The 15748-nt window shown below is 42.8% G+C and overlaps 1 protein-coding gene across 1 annotated transcript; it reads left to right on the top strand.

Annotated features, from left to right (window-relative positions):
• Positions 1–4756: 4756 nt before the first annotated feature.
• LOC308528220 (olfactory receptor 13C9) lies at positions 4757–5710 on the top strand (the record flags this gene model as incomplete). Its single annotated transcript, XM_081103765.1, has 1 exon — positions 4757–5710. The coding sequence occupies one exon, from the start codon at positions 4757–4759 to the stop codon at positions 5708–5710; it is 954 nt and encodes a 317-aa protein (XP_080959891.1).
• Between the last annotated feature and the right edge of the window lie 10038 nt (positions 5711–15748).

Below are 15748 nucleotides of genomic sequence, written 5' to 3'. Positions count from 1 at the left end.
TTCTGATGGTATGCTGAATGCGAATCTTTGACAATCAGCTGGGTGAAGAGGTATAGTGAAAAAACAATCCTGTAAGTCAATAACAACAACACAATACTCCTGTGGAATTGCCACAGGGGAGGGCAATCCAGGTTGTAAGGAGCCCATATCTTCCATGGTGGCATTTATGGCTCTTAGATCTTGCAAAAGTCTCCACTTGCCTGATTTCTTTCTTATTACAAATATGGGTGTGTTCCAGGGACTATTTGATGGCTCTATATGTCCCTCTGCTAATTGCTGATCAATTAATTGTCGGGCTGCTGATATTTTCTCAGATGTTAAGGGCCATTGCTCAACCCATACTGGTTGTGACGATTTCCAGACTATGGGATCAGCAGTCCTAAGGGCAATGGCCCCAATTACAGATCCTGTCGAGGAGTGTGAGGTATTACTTTCCTTTCCTAATCCCTTTCCTGGATTAAATCTCGTGTCTAGCATCTGTGATGTTACTCTATCACTGGGGCTATATAATACAACTCCCATTTGAGACAAGATATCTCTTCCCCATAATGTAAAGGGGATAGTCGTAATTACATAGGGACAGAATGTTCCTGAATGTTGATCTTCATCAGTCCAAGTTAGAATCTGAGAACTCTTTTTTACATTAGATGCCTTGCCTAGTCCTACTAGGGAAGTGGAGGTGGTGTGCGTGGGCCATGAAGAGGGCCAATCCTTCTCTGCTATGCAGGAAACATCTGCTCCTGTATCCAATAGACCTTCAATTGGTTTTCCCTGAATTTGTAAAATTTTTGTAGGTCTAGTAGCATGGATTTCTTGTATCCAAAATGCTGCATCACTAGATCCAAAGCCTCCGGCCCCTCTAGCTTCCTGGGTAACAGCTGTCCCTATTTTATGTATTGGTAACAGGATTAATTGGGCAATTCTCTGGTTGGGCTGAATCTGTATAGTTGTGGTGGGTGGGGAAAGTAAAATCTGTATTTCTCCTGTGTAGTCTGCATCAACAACTCCTGGGATGACTAAGATCCCCTGTAACGAGGTGGAGCTCCGTCCTAATATTAAACCTACAGTTCCCTCAGGCAGCGGCCCAGACACTCCTGTAGGAATGGCTGCTACTGGCGAGTCTGGGGTTAGTACTGCATGGGTGGTTGAGTGGAGGTCCAATCCTGCACTGCCTGGGGTTGCCCTGAAGAGGTCACTGACTGATCGAAATTTGCAAAGGGGTTGAAGGTTGATGCCCCTATTATTGCAGGGGCCTGGGGCTGGCCCCTTCTCAAGTTTCCCAATTGAGGTGATGGGATATAACCTCCTTGGGAGCTATTTGTAGAGTTTAAAGGCCGACCATTTTTATGGTATCTTGATCTACATTCCTTTGCCCAATGGAATCCTTTCTGACATCGGGGACAAACGGTTTTTGGAGGATTAATATTATTCCCTAATGTATTTCCAGGCTGTCGAGGAGCTTGCCATCTGGCCTGAGTATTATTTTTATTTGGGCATTCTCTGCTAAAGTGCCCAGATAAGCCACAAGAGTAGCAGTTCATATTTCTTTTACTACCTGTATTATTGCTGGCTTGTCCTATAGCCTGTACATATTGAGGGTATGTCTCCCCTTTGAGAGCTGCAGCTATAGCTACACCCTGTATAAATGCTGGACTTACATCAGCACACTGTTTTATAAAATCATTTATAGTTCCTGTTCTGCGAATCGGCCTTAATAAAGCCTGACAGGTATTATTAGCATTTTCAAAAGCCAGTTGTTTGATTAGGATATCGGCTGCCTCTTTGTTATTGATTACTCTCTTGACTGCCTGCATGAGGCGAGAAAGGAAATCCTGATATGGTTCCTCGACCTTCTGTTTAACCTCTGTAAGGGTGGTTGTTTTTCCTGCTGTATAAGGTAGGGATTTCCAGGCACTTACTGCACAACTGGTTACTTTGGTAAGTGCCTCTGTGGGCATATTCATTTGCTCCTCAGCCGTGTTAAAATCACCTTCTCCTAATATCATGTCTAGGGTTATTCTTTTTCTGGTTTTTTCGCTAGTGGCTACAGCTTTCTTAGCAAGATCTTCATATTCAGTTTTCCATAATAAGTAATCGCCTCCTGAGAGACAGGATTTACAAACCTGTGACCAATCATAAGGAGTCATCCATTTACTGGCTAGGGTTTCTACCAAGGTTTGTGTGTAAGGAGCTAGAGGTCCATATTCAGAGCAGGCCAATTTTAATTCTTTAAGTACTTTGTAAGGTATAGGCTCCAAGGTGGGGTTTCTATTCCCACCAGACTCATTCTCATATGTAACTGGGAAGCAGAGTGAGAATTCAAGATCTCCATTAGCTTCAGCTTCTCTTATTGCCCTTTGAAATTTAGACATGGAGCTCATAGGAGCCACAGGACCTGGTTTAGGCTTCCTTTCTAATTTGGGGAGCCTGTTTTGAATGGGAGGGCCACTCTCCTCTCTACTGACTGGAAAGGACCAATGGTCATGTTTATGATATTTATTCTCCTCCCGATCAGTAGGCATAGCTAAATTGCTTTTAGATTGAGCTGAAGACAATGATGATGTGTCCTCTCTGGGTGGAGCCGAGGGACGATTTAAATTTTGAGAAAGTTCAACGGTTTTTGCCTCTGGTGCCAAGGTGTCACAGATTGAATCCCAGAGGGAAAAGAAACATGGCAGGACCTTCTCAGATTCATGGTGTTTCTTTAATTGCTTTCCTACTTCAACCCAAGTTTTTAAATTAACAGTTCCATCCTCTGGAAGCCATTGACATACTTCTTCTATAAAACTTTCTGTCTCACTGGGAAAAACCTCAACTCCAATTCTGCTAGTAAGCATATGCGTTAAAAGATTAATACAGAGTCTTTTTTCTTTAGACTCAGTATGACCCATCTTGTCAATCTAAGTTCTGTACTAACTACCCGCTTACCCTACTTATCCTCTATGGGGGGGGGGGGGTCTGAAGCACCCTATGGTGCAGTCCTATCCGTCCCAAGTACGGGGGGACTTACCTAAGGGAACCCTGTTCGGGCGCCAGATGCCGGGGTCCAACCCCAGCAGGTCCAGGGGTTCCCAAAGGCGTAGACGGAGTCGGCGAAGAAGGAATGACACGGAGACAGCGTTCAGTTGATCAGCAGCCTAGCCAGGATCTCCAGCCAAGTTCTGGTCTGAATCTCCAGAGAGGTTCTGCTGTTTATTGTTTTGTTACATCCGTATTTATACCAGTTGATTTTAATCCTGTCAATTTCTATTACAAAGGTTAGGGCGTTTCTTATCTCCATTCCAGGGAGTAAAGATTATGTAGCTTAAGCATGATTGTTTGTAGTGATTAACTACCCGCCTGGCACTTAGTTAAGGAGTTTCATCCCCTCCCTAACTTCAGGGAAAAGTTCCTACCTGGGGAAACAACCTTTCTAGGAGAGGCATCCCCTCCCTGACTTCAGGGAAAAATTCCTACCTGGGGAAACAAACTTTCTAGGAGAGGCATCCCCTCCCTGACTTCAGGGAAAAGTTCCTACCTGGGGAAACAACCTTTCTCGGAGAGGTGACCTTGGTTAAAACACACAGCGCTAAGGGGAGCAAACATATTAAGAACAGTATGCTATATACGCCAGGTCCCTTGAAACATATGCTGTGCAGATGTTTCTTTCCTGCAGAGACTGTGTCAAGCAGCAAGGATGGACCGGCTTCCGGCACTATAGTACATCCATACAGTGGAATACTATTCAGCAATAGCAACTTGGATGAATCTCAAAGGCTTTATGCTAAGTGAGAGAAGCCAGACACCTGTGGCTCATATATTTCCATTTATATGACATTCTGGAAAAGGTAAAACTGTAGGGATAGAAAAATATTAGTCTTTCCAGGATTTATGAGTAGATGGAAGGGTGGCTATAAAGGGAGAGCACAATGGAGATTTTATGGTGATTGGAAAGTTTCATGTCCTGATTATGGTGATAATTACATGAATCTATATATGTTTTAAAATTCATAGAACTGAATACTGAAATAGACAAAATCAATTTTATTGTATAATTATTTAGAAAATACAAATTTAAAAATTATATCTCACCAAAAAAGTATATATACGTTGTAACAAAAAGACTTAGTATTATTGGGCTTTACATAAATTGCACCTGTTTTTTGGGTGATCAGGCAGTCAATAAACACTGCTTGGTTTATTGCTAACCATTCTCCCATTAGATTGATACACTTATTTTGGTGTTTTTTTATGTAGTGGGTTACTATTGAGTTTCTCTCACCCAGGACCTATATTGCCTTTCCAAGTTAACCCAATCTCCGATATAATGGATTCCATATTGATTTTATAGCTCATTAAAATACCAGATAAATTATGGGAAACAAGCAAGCTTGAGCTTGAGTCTGGCCTTTGCTACATGTTAATTTTAAATATATGACTGCAGGCTAAAATAAACTCTCTTGCTTTAGCTTAGATACATTTCTTATCTTTAAAATGATAATTATTGTGGCATTTAAATGAGGAAATGTATGAAGTTGCTGGAACAGAAAGAGTAATTGATACAATAGCTTCTCCCTCATACTTCTCTTTCTAAATTTATTTACTCCCTTTCCTTTTTTTCTCTTCTTCCCCTTACCTGTTTTCTTTTTTCCTTCTTATTGGGTTCATGGAAGACTTTTATATTTATGCATTGGTGAACTTGGAGTTACCATAGCAAATAAATTATTATTTTTAAAAAAATTATTTGAATTTTTACAGGTAAAAGAGAAAAAGTGAAATGGAATGGGAAAACCAAACCATTCTGGTGGAATTCTTTTTAAAGGGGCTTTCTGGTTACCCAAGGCTTGAGCGGCTCTTTTTTGTGCTAATCTTAATAATGTATGTGGTCATCCTTCTGGGAAATGGCACCCTTATTTTAATTAGCATTGTGGACTCCCACCTTCACACCCCTATGTACTTCTTCCTGGGGAACCTCTCCTTCTTGGACATCTGCTACACTACCACCTCCATTCCTCCCACACTGGTGAGCTTCCTCTCAGAAAGAAAGACCATCTCCTTTTCTGGCTGTGTGGTGCAGATGTTCCTTGGGTTGGCCATGGGGACAACGGAGTGTGTGCTCTTGGGCATGATGGCTTTTGACCGCTATGTGGCTATCTGCAACCCTCTGAGATATCCTGTTGTCATGAGTAAGAAATCCTATGTGCCCATGGCAGCTGGGTCCTGGTTTGCAGGGGTTATCAACTCTGCAGTACAAACTACACTTGTGGTACAATTGACGTTTTGTAGGAATGTCATCAATCATTTCTCCTGTGAAATTCTGGCTGTCATGAAGATGGCCTGTGCTGACATCTCAGACAATGAGTTCATCATGCTTGTGGCCACGACATTGTTCACATTGATGCCCCTGCTCTTGATTGTCATCTCTTACTCATTAATCATCTCCAGCATCCTCAAGATCCGCACTTCTGACGGTAGAAGCAAAGCCTTCTCTACTTGCTCAGCCCACCTGACCGTGGTGATAATATTCTATGGAACCATTCTCTTCATGTACATGAAGCCCAAGTCTAAAGAGACACTCAATTCAGATGATTTGGATGCTACTGACAAACTTATATCCATGTTTTATGGAGTGATGACTCCCATGATGAATCCTTTAATCTATAGTCTCAGAAACAAGGATGTGAAGGAGGCAGTAAAACATCTACTTAGAAGAAAAGTTTTTAACAAGTAAATGGGGAATGGACAGGTAATTTTTATAATCACAATGAGAAAATCAAAGAGTCAAAAAGATAGGTTCTTACTGCTGTGTCAAATTTCTCTCTCAATGCTTTCAAGCTTTAAAATAGTCTTTCTTGGTGTGATGCACAATGAAAGCAAGTAAACCTCAGTGTTTTGGCAGTAGAGTCAGTGATTGTAGTTTGTTGTTGTTAATGATGAACTTGATTGTGAGGGCAAATAGAGGGATAGTGTAATAGGAAGAGAAATTTCTAGGCAAAAAAAATGTTATATTAAGTGTTAAAACCTTAAAAAATATTTTTGATACAATTTCCAAAGTCAATTTCACACTTCCTTATTTTCTTTATAACAAAGAATGAAACCTGATTTCAGATTTTTAAAACTCAGCTAAAATTAGAAATTTTCATATTGTAGTTACTGAAATACTTTATTTGGCGTCTATTCAAATATGTAATGGTGATTGTCTTCTGTCTATGAAGCTGTAACCATGTTTTGGTTCTAAAATACTGCTATTTTTATAACTTTTTGTTCATCTTTAACTAGGAAGCATTAAATTATTATTCTTTTCTGCTTTCAATATGTCTGTGGTAAGCTTCTTCCAAAGACCTTCTGATACATGGGATCTAACTGCTTTGGACTTGGAACCAAATAACTGATTTTTAAAGCTGTTTGAAAATTAAATGTAAACAATGTCTGAGTCAAATATTCACTGGTAATATAGAGCTACAATTTTTCCTCTGTCTCAGTGGCTCTTTATCTATGAAGTATGTTGCTGATCCAAGAGGAATTTGTTATTAATCTACCTTGTTATTAGATTTACCTTTAAGATGGTTTTTATATTTGATTTTTTTATTGTTAACATGATTACAGATGTCCCCCATTTACCCCCTTTGCCCACCTGTACCCAGCCCCCGCCCCCAAGCCTTTACCATACTTTGTCTGTGTCCATTTCTATGCATATATGTTCGTTGGCTAATCTCTTCACCTTCTTTTATCCAATCCTCTCCCCCACCTCCCTCCCCTTCTAATATTTGTCAATCTGTTTCATGTATCCAAGCATAATGGAATATGATTCAGCCATAAAAAAAGAAGGAAATCTTACCTTTTGCAAAAGCATGGGTGGGCCTGGAAAGTATTATGCTAAGTTAAATAAGCTAGTCAGAGAAAGACAAGTGCCATATGATTTCACTTATATGTGGGATTTAATGAGCAATATAAACTAACAAAGTGGAGACAGACTCATGGATACAGAGGGGAGGGAGCTGGGGCCTACTGCTGGGTGAGAAGGGTGTAAGGGTTAAGCAAAGAAAAAAAAGACTCATGGACACAGATAATAGTATGGTGCTTGCCTGAGGGAAGGGGTATTGAGGGGAAATAGAAGAGAGTAAAGGAATAAATGGTGATTGAAGGGGACTTGACTTGGGGCAGTAACCACACAATACAATATATAGATGATGTAGAATTATATACCTGAAACCTATATAATTTTATTAACTAATGTCACCCTAGTAAAGTCAATAAAAAATAGATCATCAGAACAGAACAAGAGGCCCAAAACAGAACTATAGAAAAATGGTCAATTAATTTATGTGAAAAGTAACACTGTAGTGCAATGGTGAAGGGCTCTTTTCAATACATGATGTTGAGGCAAATAGTATTCATATAGTAAAAAAATAAATCTTGACTTTTGTCTCACACCACACAACAACATTAATTCCAGATGGATTGTATATGTCTTTATCAAAGGTAAAAATGTAAGGCTTTTAGAAAGTAAGGTAGGGGACTTGAACTAATTAGGACATTCTATGGATAGAAAATAGGATAGAAAAATGAATAAAATTGTGATTCTTTTAAGAAGGGTAAAAACCCAAGTGAGTTAATGTTGGATAGGTAATGTAAGTATCTATTGTTATGTCAGTGTTACATTTATACAATGATCCTATATAATAAAAGACTGATATGCAAATAGACCAAATAACAGAACGACTGGTCGCTATGAGCATACTGAACACCAGGGGCAGATGCTCAATGCTGGAGCTGCCCCCTGGTGGTCAGTGCACTCCCACAGGGGGAGTGCAGCTTATCCAGAAGCCGGGCTTATGGCTGGCAAGTGCAGCGGTGGTGGTGGGAGCCTCTCCCCGGCCTAAGCCGTCCCAGCTCCTGGACCGCGAGAGGGTACAGGCCAGGCTGAGGAATGTCCCCAACTTCCCCTCCCGCCCGAGTGCACAAATTTTGTGCACTGGGCCTCTAGTGCAACATAATAATCATAAAAATTTAGTGGCATACCAAAATAAACATTTATTAAATTCTATGAGATAATAGTTTATCTGGTTTGGAGCCAGGTGATCTTTGCTAGATTATCTTCATATCTCAAATCAGCTACGTGTTGGCTTGTTTTGGGACTCCCTAATTTGTTGAACATGGACTGACAGCTAGCTCACCTAGGGTGACCCAATTCTTCCATCTGGCTAACTTGGACATATTCTCATGACAGTAGCAAAGATGGAAGGGAGAGGGCTAACTTAATTGTGCAAGTGCGTTACAAGTTTCTACTTGCATTATATAACCAAACTAGGTCATGTGCCTAGGGCCAAAATCAGACTAGGTAGACCTAGGGTCATTAATGCAATTAATGTACCACAACTGTATAAGATCACTTAGCTAATTGTAGTTGAGCTAAAGTTTAATCCATAACTTTAAAAACATTTATTGATTTTAGAGAGGGAGGATGAGAGAGAGAGAGAGACGGAGATAGAGAGTCATTGATATTAGAGATATTTTGGTTGGTTGCCTGCTGTATGCACACGAACTGGGGATCAAAACTGAAACCTAGGTCTGTGCCCTGACCGGGAATCAAACTCGAGACCTTCCATGCATGGGATGATGCTCCAACAAACTGAGCCATACAGGCCAGGGCTCAATCCATAACTCTTTTACTTTAAGTCCAATACTCATTTTAATGAATTGCACCATCAGGTATCCTATATAATAAAGAGGTAATATGCAAATTAACCCTCACACCCTCACAAGATGGCTGACTACAACCAAGCTGGCAGGGGGGTTAGTGAGGGATGACCAAATGACTGAACAAGCAGGCTGCATGGGGCAACCAGGCAGGCAGGGGGGCAGTTGGGGGAAACCAGGCTGGCAGGGGGGGCAGTACGGGGTGACCAGGCTGGTGGGGGGGCATTAGGAGCAACCAGGGTGGCAGGGAGGGGGCAGTTGGGAGCGACCTGGCTGGCAGCAGGGGGCAGTAAGAGGCAACCAGGCCGGCAGGGTGGGCAGTTAGGGGCAACCAGGCAGGCAGGGGAGGTGCAGTTGGGGGTGACCATGCCCGTAGGGAGGGGCAGTTGGGGGCGATTAGGCTGGCGGGGGGGCAGTGAAGGGTGACTAGACCAGCAGGGGCGAGCAGTTGGGGGCAACCAGGCTGGCAAGGGGAGCAGTTAGGGAAGACCAAGCCAGCAGAGGGGGGCAGTTGGGGGCGACCAGGCTGGCATGCAGAGGCAGTGAGGGGCAATCAGGTTGGCGGTGGAGCAGTTAGGGGTGACCAGGCTAGCAGGCAGGTGAGCGATTAGGAGCCAGTCGTCCAGGATTGTGAGAAGGATGTCCGACTGCTGGTTTAGGCCCAATCCTGGGGATCAGGTCTAAACTGGCAGTTGGACATCCCTCAAGGGGTCCTGGTTTGGAGAAGGTGCAGGCTGAACTGAGGCCCTCCCCCCGCACCCCCCTCCTCGTGCATGAATTTTGTGCACCGGGCTTCTAGTGCTATCTAATAAAGACAGAATATGCAAATTGACCATCACTTTGCAACAAAGATGGTGGCGCCCACAGCCAATAAGGAGGGTATAAGCAAATTGTCATGATAAAGATGGTGGCGGCTGGTCTGGGGCACAGGTGTTCCGCCCCACCCCGGCCACTCCGGGCCCGAGCGAAGGCGATGTCGGCAGCCAGGGGAAGGAAGGCCTATTCTTGCATGAATCTTTGTGCATCGGGCCTCTAGTCTAATCTAATAAAAGAGAAACATGGTAATTGACGTACGACCGCTACCCTTCCCATTGGCTAATCAGGGAGATATGCAAATTAACTGTCAGCCAAGATGGCGGCCGGCAGCCAGGCAGCTTGAAACTAACATGAGGCTTGCTTGCTTCAGTGACGGAGGACTCCAACGTTCCCTGCCTGCCGCTGCAGGCCTCTGAGCCTGCAGTTTCAAACATTTTAACAAACTGGGATCTCAGAGCTGGAGTCAGAGCTGGAGTTATACATTGTTTTGATTACCTACTTTCAGCAGCGGAGGCCTAAGAGCTGGAGCCTCAGAGCTAAAGCTGGTCCAGAATTAAAAAAGAAAAAGAAAAAAAGGAGCGGTTGGAAGCTTCTGTCACCCGCCAGCCTGAAAACAGCCCTCAGCCCCTCACCCAGACTGGCCAGGCACCCCAGTGGGGACCCCCACCCTGAAGGGTGTGTGACCAGCTGCAAACAGCCATCATCCCCTCACCCAGGCTGGCCAGGCACCCCAGTGGGGACCCCCACCCTGATCCAGAACACCCTTCAGGGCAAACCAGCCAGCCCCACCCGTGCACCAGGCCTCTACCCTATATAGTAAAAGGGTAACATGCCTCCCGGCACCGGGATCAGTGTGACAGGGGGCAGCGCCCAAACCCCCTGATTGCCCTGCGGCTCTGTGTGTGACAGGGGAAGGGGCCACAACCTCCCTATCTGCCCTGCTCTGTTCGTGACAGGGGAAGGCGCCCCTACCTCCTGATCAGCCCTGCTCTGTGCCTGATACGGGGGAGCTCCCCAACCTCTGATCGCCCTGCGGCTCTGTGTGTGACAGGGTGCGGCGCCCCAAACCCCCCCCCCCCCCCCCAGGGCCCTGCTCTATGTGTGACGGGGTAGAGCCATAACCTCCCCATCGGCCCTGCCCTGAGTGTGAGGGTGGCGGCGCCCCAACCCCCTGATTGGCCCTGCTCTGTGGGTGCTAGAGGGCAGCGCCCCAACCCCCTGATCCGCCCTGCCCTGTGTGTGACAGGGGGCGGTGCCCCAACTCCCCTATCGGCCCTACTCTCTGAGTGACAGGACGTAGCTCCTCAACCCCCTGATGGGCCCTGCTCTGTGCGTGACAGGGGGCAGCGCCCCAACCCCCGGATTGGCCCTGCTCTGTGCGTGATGGGATGGCGCTGCAACCTCCCCATCGACCCTGCCTTGAGTGTGACAGGGGGCGGTGCCCCAACCCCCCAATCGGCCCTACCCTGAGCGTGACTGAGGGTGGCATCACAACCTCCCAATCTCCCTGCTCTTTGCATGACAAGGGGTGGCGCCCCAACTCCCCAATCGGCCCTGCTCTGAGCCCGACCAGAGGCTGCACCTAGGGATTGGGCCTGCCTTCTGCCACCCGGGAGCAGGCCTAAACCAGCAGGGCGTTATCTCCCGAGGGGTCCCAGACTGCGAGAGGGCACAGGCCGGGCTGAGGGACCCCCTTCCCCCCCGAGTGCACAAATTTTTGTGCACCGGGCCTCTAGTTATTATATAATCTATAAAGAATCACAAACATTGCACTAGAAACTTAGTTTATTCAAGGAGCATTTGATAGTAATAGCTTATCTGATTGATCAATGCTCTGTCTTCACTTTGCAGCCTTTTAATAGCTCACTAAGGATGTCGTATCTTCTATTACTCAGGTAACTGAGATATTTGGAGAGATTTCTGAAAATAAATGAGTCACTTTACAAGCTCAGAGGCCATATGGGAAGGCATTTTTACAGTTCTATTAATTGCAATCTTTTCTGTATAATTCAAGGGCAATCTACAGTATGAACAGAATAGGCAAATAGTCTCTTCCAGTTCTGCTTACTCAAATGCTGCTCAAGAAACAGGTCTTTTACTGGGCCAAATGACTTAAAATAATTGTTTTAAGTTGCCCAATTTATTTTGGTTCTGAACTTGGAGAATCACACCCTTGGGAACTGGAAACTTTCTTAACTTTATGTTTCTGAATCACAATATTAAATTGTTAAGGGAGTTGGAAGGTCCCTAAGAGCAACAAGAGATAATAGTAGTATTAGTTCTATGGGTAACTCTTTGGAATTTTTTTGGAGCAGATCATAGGTGGTGATTTTGGCAGAACAAATCTTCATGTCATGACTTCTCTTAGGAAGTTATTTTTAAATTTTTAATTAATAGGAACTATATATGTTGAGACTTTGTGAATCAGGCAAGATTTGGGTTGATTTTTGCAAACTATGAATATCCATATTTCTTCTCACTGCAATATTTTTAATAAAAATACCGCTGCATGGCTGACTTGAATATAGTTTTTGTAAAGTATTATTGCAATTTAAAACATTCAGAATCTTTTGCTCTTTGGAGCCCTGCATCAGATTCATAAGAGACTGTGCTGAAGATAACTAAGTCTAAATGTTGAAGCATACATTGACCAAAGGAAGATGCTCACCACAAATGCTGAGGTAAATGGGCACTGACATTATCCATCTACTTTTTGTATTCTTGGATTTACAGAATTTGTTAATGAGTCTCAGGCCAGGAAACCAGAAGAGAGACACTTACTTTAAAAAGAAGTACTAACTAGTAGGAAAATATTGAATTGAAGAAATGAGTCATGAATATACAGGGTGGAACAAAAGTAGGTTTATAGTTGTGAGTGCACAAAACAAAGTTTATTCTTATATTATTTTTATTAATTATTGTATTATTTTCTTTTTAAAATATAAAGTACATTGTGCTGTATATATTTGAGATTTGCTTTTTCCACTTATAAAATTCATCCCTACATTTTATCCATCTGTCACTTAGGTAAATCAAGTCTTCTGGATTGGTGTTCTAATGTATTATTTTCCATATGCATAACTGTAAGCCTATTTTTGCCCCACCCTGTAGCATAGAATTTTTAGCATTATTATGCCCTAGTTTTTCTCATTTATCTTAAACATTTCATTAAACTCCTCCAAGCTTCTGTCAACTTTAAAATGTGATGCCAGTAAATTCAATAAAAAGGAAAAAAACAACAAAAAAAATTGAGAGGGTTGGATTATAAATTCTCCAACCCCACTTTGGCCTTGATACTTTAAAGAGGGGAGTTTGCAGGAAAACATTTAATTATTTTAGCACTATAATGAGAAGTCATATTTAGAGAAAGAGAAAATATCTAGACTCTGGCAAACATGTGAGATAAGGGTAAGGGAAGGAGTGGGGACTCAATATGTATGAGAGAAGACTTCATTGTTTTATTTCTGAAAGGGAGGGCAGGAGAGTGGTGGAGAGAGTGAAAGAAGAGGGAAGACAGGACCCAGAGCTGGAGCAAGAAGACTGAATTCTGGCTGGGGAAAGACCGATAGAGAAACCCTCAGTGGAAGTAGGGGTGTGTGCTGCCCAAAACGGACTTTAGAGACCAGAAATGTCTAACATTCACCTTCCTGGTGAATCAGTCAAGTGTTCATATTCGCCTATGGATTGTTGGTTGAAATGTTAATGGGTTATGAAGAGGTGCAGAGTTATTTTATCTGAGTCAGTGTGGGCCAGCACTGAAGCAGCATAGAGGCAATTATGGTTCTGGAGGGCAGGGAGGCCATGAAATCATAGCCCCGTGTGATTGCCGGAAATTTTAGAGAAGTCACGGAATTGGAGGGGGTGTGGAGGGAGAATTTGAAGGAAGTTCATCTCTATCTCTGCTACGTGCACAAGGGAGGAATGATCATCCTTCTTGTACAGATTAGAAAACCAAGTTTCACCCCGCCTTTGTTGCTCAGTGGTTGAGCATCGGCCTATGAACCAGGAGGTCATGGTTTGACTCCCAGTCAGGGCACATGCCTGGGTTGCAGGCTTGATCCCCAGTGTGGGGTGTGCAGGAGGCAGCCCATCAATGATTCTCTCTCATCATTAATGTTTCTATTTCTCTCTCCCTTTCCCATTCTCTCTGAAATCAATAAAATAATAAATAAATTTAAAAAAGTATCATGACAAGATCCACTGGGGAAATGAGCCAATTGGGTCTGTCTTTAAAAAAGGAAGGAAGGAAGGGAGGGAGGGAGGGAGGGAGAGAAGAAGGAAGACCAAGTTTCAAAGAGATCAAGTGATTTGCCTAATTTTGCACAACAGTAAGTAGCATGGTTGGACTGAGAGCCCAGATCTCACACTCTAAAGGTGGTGCTCCATTGCAGAAAATGATTGTTTGGGAAACATTTCTACTTCTGCGAGTGCAAGTGGTCATTGTTTTTACCCCCTCCCCCCACACACAATGTACATCAAATATTTAAAGATAAGAGCTCATCTTTATTTCTTAAGGCAACTAGTTTTTTTGAATGTTGCACATAATTTATTGCAAAAGTAAATTACAAGTTGAGAAGTCTTCAGGCTTTTATGTTGACGCAGAACTATAGCGAACATGTCCTGTGGGAGTGCTGAGTGTCCACCCACAGGCAGGACGGTGGGGATGCTGAGTGTCCACTTATTTTAACACGTATTCAAAACTTACCAAGTTCAAGGTAGCATTGTATCATTAAAAATCGTAACTGTGAGTTATTTGGTAGTTTTGTGGGGAATAAGCTCTTGAGAAGCTCACAGCCCAGGGGCGGTGCACATATGACTGTGGTTCAGTGTGACACATAAGTATGTATAAAGAATAAAGTGTACTTTAGACAATGGCATATAGTTTTAATGATTGGATAAAATATTTGAGAAAGACAAGATTGGAGCTGGGAAAGAAGGAACCTCTAGGTCAGGGTTGGGCAAACTTTTTGACTAAAGGGCCACAATGGATTCTTAAACTGGACCGGAGGGCCGGAACAAAAGCATGGATGGAGTGTTTGTGTGAACTAATATAAATTCAAAGTAAACATCATTACATAAAAGGGTACGGTCTTTTTTTTTTTTAGTTTTATTCATTTCAAACGGGCCGGATCCAGCCCGCGGGCCGTAGTTTGCCCATGGCTGCTCTAGGTGAACAAACTGTAAATTAAAGCCATAACAGTATAAAATGGCTAGTAAGCTGGTTGTTGTCTCAGACCAGAGTAAGGAGGTGGAGTATTGGGAGATGAGGTTGGAGAAGTAGGCAATGATGAACATGTGAGGCTTGTGTGTTTGTGATTGATTTCATTTGAACTATATCTTGTAGGAAAGTAGTTTTTAAGCGTGTTGCCATATGTGATGAATTGTGAAATATATTGTAAGTAATTTGATTTGCATTATAAAATACTTACTTGTTGGGTAAAATTATTTTCTTTCTAAGAAAGTATAGGTTCATGATCATTCCATACACAAAAATGCCTTCTAGAAGAGAGAAATCAGTTAGTGTTACAGTGAGTGGACTCTTTTCTGTCTTCTATTTATATCCTGTAGTGTGTATCATATCTATCCAATATATTACACAATTTGCAGCTTTATGAAATGCAACCAAATATTTTCTTATTGCAGCTTTTATAAAATATTTTTCTTGCCAAAACCGGTTTGGCTCGGTGGATGGAGCGTCGGCCTATGGACTGAAAGGTCCCAGGTTCAATTCCAGTCAAGGGCATGTACCTGGGTTGCGGGCACATCCCCTGTAGGAGATGTGCAGGAGGCAGCTGATCAATGTTTCTCTCTCATCGATGTTTCTAACTCTCTATCTCTCTCCCTTCCTCTCTGTAAAAAAAATCAATAAAATATATTAAAAAAAATATTTTTCTTTGCCCAGAAATCTCCCCTAGTCCTTATCTTGAGTAGGTCCAATACACTAATTCTCAAACTGTCTCACTGAGCAACACTCCCGATATAGAATTATGATTTTTCATGTTTGCCTAGTACCCTGGGGCATATTTATGTCATTTCATTATAACTGTTTATTTACTTGAGTGTGTTTTATATTTTATTGTGAGTTGCCTGGGAGAACTAGTAGCTTTAGATATTCAGTGACTTATAGTGTGTTCAGTACATGTTAAATGAATGAATAAATAAATAGGTATTGCCAGGATCATGATTCTCTTAAAGTACCCCCAAACAAAAACCCCTTAAAAGTTGGTAGAGTTTAAAATTTTAAGTATATACA

The sequence above is a fragment of the Myotis nattereri genome (assembly GCF_964212035.1).
Source record: "Myotis nattereri genome assembly, chromosome: 12".
NCBI classification, from domain to species: domain Eukaryota; kingdom Metazoa; phylum Chordata; class Mammalia; order Chiroptera; family Vespertilionidae; genus Myotis; species Myotis nattereri.
Note: the sequence above shows the minus strand (reverse complement) of the source record. Positions and strands in the feature narration are given on the sequence as shown.